At 42.2% G+C, this 7476-nt stretch overlaps 1 protein-coding gene across 1 annotated transcript; it reads left to right on the forward strand.

The window, feature by feature from the left end:
• Positions 1 to 10: 10 nt before the first annotated feature.
• Positions 11 to 4702, forward strand: LOC148097911 (tetraspanin-8-like). Its single transcript, XM_087831050.1, has 9 exons — positions 11 to 70; positions 303 to 374; positions 460 to 576; positions 750 to 824; positions 1026 to 1121; positions 1528 to 1638; positions 1720 to 1755; positions 1847 to 1930; positions 4580 to 4702. Exons 1-9 carry the CDS (start codon positions 11 to 13, stop codon positions 4700 to 4702), a joined length of 774 nt encoding a protein of 257 aa, XP_087687176.1.
• The last annotated feature ends 2774 nt before the right edge of the window (positions 4703 to 7476 follow it).

Consider the following 7476-nt stretch of genomic DNA (forward strand, 5'->3'; position numbering starts at 1 on the left):
AGCTGCAAAAATGGCTCAGATCAACATCTGCCTCAAACGCATCTTCACCATCTTCAACATATTCTTCATGGTGAGTAAAACAGAAATAACCATATTTGCCTCCTTTTTTTTTTTTTTTTTTACATGTAAATGAAACCGAAGCTTAGAAGAGTAAAATAAACCGACATAAACTCAACATGTTTGTTCTTACTTTCAAAGTTTGTTGTTGTGCTCGTGCACATGTGTGGCTGTGCAGTCATTTCATGTCCTGGTTGTGTTTAAAGGATCCAGCAGCTCTAACCAGACTGTTTCTTTTTGTTCAGGTTGTTGGTGGAGTGGCCATCGTCCTCGCTCTGTGGTGCCAGTTCTTCATGAGCATTCGAGGAGGATACAACGTGAGGACACATTCAAACATAAATGCAACATGTGGGGACAAACAAACAAAGCCCACTAACCTTTTCGTGACACTTCTGTCCACAGCTGGAGGGTCGTGCCACCAAACTCTTCATCCTCTTCATCGTGGGCTGCATCACCATAATGATCACCATGCTGGGAGCCTATGCAGCCCACAAGGAGAACAAAGTGGCCCTGATCACGGTGATTACATTTTCCACTCATAAATTAAATTAAAGAAAATAAATGATTCAATAAATCTTATGAAGCCATTTAGTTCAGAATGCTGTAAAAGTTATAATTCCATCACTCTGATTTCTACTAAGCCCCACAGATTAAAGATATTAGATTAAAAGTATCCCTGCATGTCTCTGCAGTCCCTGGTGTACACGGTCATTGGATGTTGGCTGATGTTAATAACTGGAATCCAAGCTGCCGTCACACGTCCTCAGGTAAAGGCCAGGATGTGCTGCTGTGGAGTCGAATCATTTGACATGAAGACAGACTTATAAACATGCCTTTTTTACATTATTATAATCATCAGCACATATAAACTCTTTTTTTTTTTTACCATTACCTGAACCCTTAAGATGATTTTTAAAAGTTTTACTATGTAAATCTAATTGATGTAAACATAATGTCTATGTTTGCAGCTCAGAGGCATCGGAATGGAGACATTCAGCGAGTTTGTGCCTCTGGACAAATCCTCGACATACGTGAGGAACATGACCGAGGACATTCAGAAACAGGTAAGATATTGCCACCTGTTTTATTTTCCTGCATTTACATTTAATGTTTAACCAAAAGCTACAGTCATGGAAAAATAAAGTATCCACTGTTTAAGAAATGCAATGTGGTCCTTGGCGGGTTTTATAATCACTTAAAAATAACCTCAGATGAGATGTCAAACGAGACATATTACAGTTAAGTTGTATAAAAGTCAACTAAGTCCTTATTGTTTCAAATGCACTTGATTAGGTAATCATTAATAAGTGTGAGCACCTCTATAAAAGCAGAAGCTTTGGCAGTTTGTTGGTCAGGTGTGAGTTAACACAATACCACAGTCACTGAGTGGACCATGAACTCCTCTGTGCTCCTCTGTCTTATCCTCCTGAAGATGAGTAACCCTTCTCTTTCTTCTCCTGCTGTTTGTAGTTTCACTGCTGTGGTCTGTTCAGCTACAAAGACTGGGAGAACATCCCCAACTCCTGTGTGTGCAGCCAGGAGGAGGAGTGGGAGGGCAAGTGTCAGACTGTCAAAAACAACGTGAGTGTCGATACACCCGCTCGCTTCACTGGTCACGGTGTGTCAAAGTTTGTAACGTCTTTATTTCTGTGACTTTTCCAGACTTTCATGCTGCAGAGAAAGTCCGTCTACACTAAGGTGAGCGACCCAGCCCCACTTTGAAAAAGCTTAAATCATTTCTCAGTTTATATCAGAACCTGACAATTTTAATTTTTCCTTCTATTTTCAGACCTGCTTTCCCACCATCATGGACCACATCCAGTTTCATTACAACATCATACTTGTGGTCAGCTTCACTCTGGCTATTCTAGCTGTGAGTATTAATCAAGGATTCAATAGTGTAAATGTCCACTCTATAATTTACAATCTGCATTCTCTGCCAGGGCAGGTAGCAGCCTCTGCTGCCAATCAAATGCAGGGCTGATCATCAGAAAGTGTGAGCACCTCTATAAAAGCAGTTTATTGTTTTGGGACAATCAGGTGTGTTTAAACACAAGGAAACGATTTTACTAGGAGTGGATGGAAGTTCAAAAATCCCACAAACTACAGTCAAATTCTACAGACGCCTGTTAACAACTTAAATAATAAAGTTCATGACTTTACAATTTGAGAAAGACGATACTTTGGGACTAAAATGGAAATTTCTGGTCATAATGGAAAGTGTCACATTGGGAAAAAAAACACCTTATATTAACCATCAGCATGGTGGTGAAGGGGGTGGTGATTCAGGCACCTAACATTCAAAAAAGTCCATATATAGTTCAGTTAAAAGGACTAGATGTTACAGTCCCTAATAATGCATTGCTTTAGATGAGAGACTCTTGAGAGATGGCTGTTATGAGGAAAGGCAGCCCAGAAACTTTGCCAGCAGCACACGTCGTTGTGTGCCTCAACTTTCGGTCTTTTACCCAGGCTAATCTGCAATTTTCCTTCCTTGGTTAGGTTTAGGGGTTAGAGATCGATCTAGATTATCATTTTAAATTTGGGACACATCATCAGTAGTGGACCTTGCATTCATCAGGTGTTTCGGCCATTATCACTAGACACCCTCATCCAAGGAGGCCCTGCCAGGGTTGATCAGGCCCTGGAGTGTGTCACTGGTTTATGTTAAATTGTTATTTCTCTTCTTCTTTCTTCTGTTTAATTTCCTACATTTTCTTTTTATCAATTCACTGCAACTGAGAAATAATACTTACCTCTTTACCATTTATGGAGCCTAACTTCTTCAAAGGGATAGAAAAGGTGATAGAGAGAAGTAAGACAAAAGGGACAAGATAGGAGAGAGCAGAGAGAAGACCCGGAAGGGAGGTGCCCAATCTGGCTTCCCACACCTCCCTGCCGGATTGGGCTGTACGCTCTACCTCCCCACTGCCTCCCAGAAAAGGGAAGAAGAGCAGAGAGGAGAAGAGCAGAATATTTCTTTTCTCTCCTGGTTAGCTGACTGCCTTAGCTGCCCAAGTGATGTCAGCCCTTTTTAATCATAGCCAGTGACTGGTCCTCTCAGCAGTGTTAGCTAGATCTCTTATAGCCTGCCATTGCACCTGTCCTCTGATCCCAGTTTCTCTAAGCAGTTTTGCTGTTGTACTGGTAACAAAGCCCCTGCACCTCACTTCCACCAGGCGCACCTTGATTTTCCAGCCTCTGTGCTCTGCCTCAGTTGCCAAGTTGGCATAGCGCAGCTTCTTACGGTCAAATGCTTCCTCAATTGCTTCCTCCCATCATACCGTCAGCTCAATGACATACGCAAGTTTTCGGGAGTTAGACCAAAGGACGAGGTCTGGTCGCAAAGTAGTTGTTACGATCTCTGTGGGAAAAATTAGCCTCTGATCCAAGTCCACTTGCATCTGCCAATCCCTGGCGGCCTTCAGCGGGCCCAGGTCTGAGTTTGAGGGGCTTGTCCTCGGCTTGTCTCCTTCCCGGACAAATGTTGATGAAAACTGACGCTCCTCTTGGTTCGTGAAAGGTTGAGTGTTAATGGATTTTCTTTTGCACTCAACTTTCTCGGCTAGACACCTGAGAACCTGGTTGTGTCTCCATGTGCATCTGCCCTGAGTAAGGCTAGTCCTACAACCAACCAAGATGTGCTTTAGTGTGGCTAGGACTATACACAGGGGGCAGGATGGGTCCTTTCCAAACCACAGCTGCAGATTTATTGGGGAAGGTAGCACATCATATGCCGCTCGGATGATGAAATTTAGTCTATTAGACTCCATGCCTCAGATTTCACTCCATGAGAGTTTCCTCTTTTCCACACTCTCCCAATTCATCCAGCGACCCTGTTTGGCCAGTGCCACGGCTCTGGCATGTCTGGCTGTTTCCTCCTGTTGTCGCACCTCCTCCACTACCATTTTCCGACGTTCGGTTACAGATGCCTGTTCCCACCGAGGTGTTACTGTGCCAAGACCAAATCCTCCTCTACCCTGTTGGACGTGACCCACCACGTCACGATGCTGAAGAGCGGATTTTGCCTGTAGCACAGATGTGGCTGGGGTCCACTTACTCCCCGTTGCTAGGGTGGGAGCACTGCCTCTCACTATGGGGTCCCGGGAGTCCATAAGTGACATCTAGGCTAGGGATAGGCAATGACAGTATCCCGTCTCTGTAGAGTCCAATGCTGCTGAGGCACTTGGGAAGTCCGAGCCACTTCTTAAAGTAGGATCTCACTAGCCTCTAGTCGATTGGCATGATTGAGTGAGACCTCGTACATTGTCAACGGCCACAGTAGTCTGGGTAATAACCAAAACTGGAAGCACCAGAGCTTCAGTTTTCCTGGGAGTGCAGTGTTGTTAATCCGCTGGAGAAAATTAAAAATTAAATTATTACTCAAATCTCCTTCAGTGAAAAAAAAAAAAAATCTTCTGGGTAAACATGTAGCAGCTTAGTCACTAATATTGGTTCACTTTAAAAACAAAAACTTGAAGACAACCAGATGTTTAACTAAACTTCCTGTGTTCCCCTACAGCTACTTGGCATGATTCTGTCTTCCATTATGATCCACCAGCTGTATTACCCCAACAGACCCACCATCATGATCTCCATGATGCCACCAAAATACAAGGAGCTGCACAACGCCCCAGCGTGTTAGTCAAAATACAATGGACTTCTTTTCTTTAGCTACCTTGGTGCACTGCATGTTGTTAGCCCTCAGTCATAAAAGGCTGATCGGGTATTATCCTAATGCTGCTGGGCGGACAGACGGTGTGGACACTCAAGTTTGTGAATGCCATAACTCGAGAACGATAGTGGCGCAGAAACTTCTAAGTGATACCACAGGTGTATCTACCAAAAGTCCGTAAAATGATTTTTAACAGCAACGCCAAAAGTGACAGTGATGACATCACTACAATGTGATTGGTTACTTGGAATGTTAAACCAGGACTCAAATTAGTATTGCTGATCCAGGAACAATGTCAACATGACAATATCAGACCGTGCATTAATGTAACTGATTCTGTTGTCATGGTAACACTGGATAAACGAACAGCCACATTCCCTTGTTACATCACGTGGCGCTTGCTAGTAGCTCAGAGAATTTGAGGATTGTAGTTTGAAAACTGAGGGCTGTGCTAATGCAGCTGCTTGTAAAAATGTTTATAAAGGAAAATATTTCTGTATTTTTTTAAAATTATTTTTGGAGTCTTCTTTGTGTCATATTTAATCCTTATGGTGTAAACTGTAAATGTAAATGTCTTACAGGATTAAAAGATAAGAAAAGAAAATCTGTGTTGGATTAAAATCTTGTTCTGTTTCACCTACGTTTGTTTTAAAAAGGAAGTTATTGTATTCTTAGTAATTGGTTAGTAGAGAAAGGTCACGGGCCACAGCAGCACTCAGTGAGAGAGAGGCATCCTCAATCTATCTTGTTTTAATGGAAAAATTGGAGTGTAACAATCTAAACCACTAACCATGTAAAAATGCTAACTTGTCTTGTGTGCAGCTCTCCTGGCAACTTTTGTGTTTACGGGGCACAAAGTGCTGGTCAGGGCATCCTAGTTGTGTGTATAGATGGGCGGAAGTAATAACAGAAATTCAGTGTGAAATTACAAGTATGTATAGTAATTTATCTATATAAAATACAAATAAATATTTACTCACTTTATATCAAAGCTAAATTAAAACTGGTAAAAGACGTGATATTACTCTGACCTAAATTTACTACTCTTCTATAGAAGTTTGGGTTCCCATGACAGGTGGTTGGCACACGCCTTAAAACTTTGCATGTGACTGCTAGGATTATGGGTTTATGCCCTGCCCCTGCATAAACACAAACCTCACCTACTTTTTTAAAAACAGTTTTATTACATAACAGTTTTTGATGCACAGTATAAAGTGTTTGTCTTGATAGGCAAAAATAAATTAGGCTACCTCCGGATATACTCTGAATGTCTTGATGTGATTTAGACCTATCACATCTCCTCTCTGTCTTCTCTGCGTGTTTATATTTTACACTACACAAATTATTTAAATGGCTCAACTCTGAAGAATATTTTCTACCTGTTCCCAAAGTCATGGTGTCTTCATACTTATCGGGGTCAGCACTGTCAGATGAAGGTACCTTCTGCTCTAATGCTACAGTTATTCCAGCTATCCATATTACACAGAGCATACAGGATCCTTAAAATTATGTTTATTATCCTCTTAAAACGGTAGATATCTGTGATTCATCGGGCGCCTACTGCACAAAATAAACTATGCTAATGTTATGTATGGCCCCAAATGGCTGCTGTACAAGAAGGTGTTAAGCTCCAATAATGACCAGTAAGAAACCACCACACTCACACTGCAATGGTGTACACAAGATTTATATTTAACTACAGGCTGAAGACACAACTCCGGTCTGGCCCAAAGCCACTGTGGTCAGGGTTGTCAGCCTGGTTACAGACAGGGAAAAGGTGGTCACTCGGAAGAACAAGCAGCTAAAAACATATCTGGGGAAGATCCTTTGCTTTAAAATGTGCACTCTTCATCCTGGAGTCTCCAAGGCTTCCCTACTGCAACAGTATATTACTAACAAAACAACACCCCCCCCTTATAGAGAAGGGCTCCAATCCTACCCAATCAGCTGCTCCCTGTACTCAACTCCAAATAGCTGGCAGCTGGACTAGAGTAGAATATGGGAGTGGAGACACAGAAAGACACACAAAACACCGAAGCATGCAATTAATACTACAAAAAAACAAAACAAAAAACAAATCAAAAGTAATGCCAACCCAAAAGTTTAGTGGAGGATTCTCTCCATTCTTTTCCACCATGCTATACTCTGCAACACTAATATCCTCAGTTAGATGAATTGGTTTTACATCAAACATTGTGCTAGTCTGAGAGCAGGGATGTGAAACATAAGACCGAGGGCCAAAATTGGGTCAGGTTACCAACTGTGTCGTATGTACACAGGAACGTTAGTTTGCAAAACTGCTCAGATGAAATGGTCTTTGATTAGACAATTGTCAAGGATGGTTGAAGGAGGACCCAAATGCATAACTTTTTGAATGGAAAAAGTGTGTTTATTTACAATGAAAAGAAACTATGAAACAGTGCCAACAATCCGCAGTGCATGTGTTCCCAGTCCACATGCCGTGATTCTTCTCCTTGATACGTGGTGATGTTTTGTCCTCCTTGATGCATGTGTACAACAGTGTGCTGCTCCCTCCACACGTTTCCGCAATTCACCTGGAAACAAGAGATGCCACAGTGAGTACAGCCCCATCCACCGGCCAACAAAAACACTTTAAGCATTCCAACAGGAAACAACTGTGAACTAACTAACTGTGTTAGTGTAATGATCCCACGCCAACTACCTCTCCACTGTTCTCTTAAGTAGGATTATCCTCAGGTGTGTCTGACTCAGAGGTGGGACTC

The sequence above is a fragment of the Neolamprologus brichardi genome, chromosome 17 (assembly GCF_056152115.1).
Source record: "Neolamprologus brichardi isolate AB-2024 chromosome 17, ASM5615211v1, whole genome shotgun sequence".
In the NCBI taxonomy this organism is placed as follows: domain Eukaryota; kingdom Metazoa; phylum Chordata; class Actinopteri; order Cichliformes; family Cichlidae; genus Neolamprologus; species Neolamprologus brichardi.

What these genes read in the sequence shown, in the direction of transcription:
- LOC148097911 (XM_087831050.1), top strand. Translation starts at nt 11, where the DNA reads ATGGCTCAGATCAACATCTGCCTCAAACGCATCTTCACCATCTTCAAC. An exon ending in GTCAGACTGTCAAAAACAAC is followed by an intron (nt 1,639 to 1,719) that starts GTGAGTGTCGAT and finishes TGACTTTTCCAG; the next exon opens with ACTTTCATGCTGCAGAGAAA. An exon ending in GAAAGTCCGTCTACACTAAG is followed by an intron (nt 1,756 to 1,846) that starts GTGAGCGACCCA and finishes TTCTATTTTCAG; the next exon opens with ACCTGCTTTCCCACCATCAT.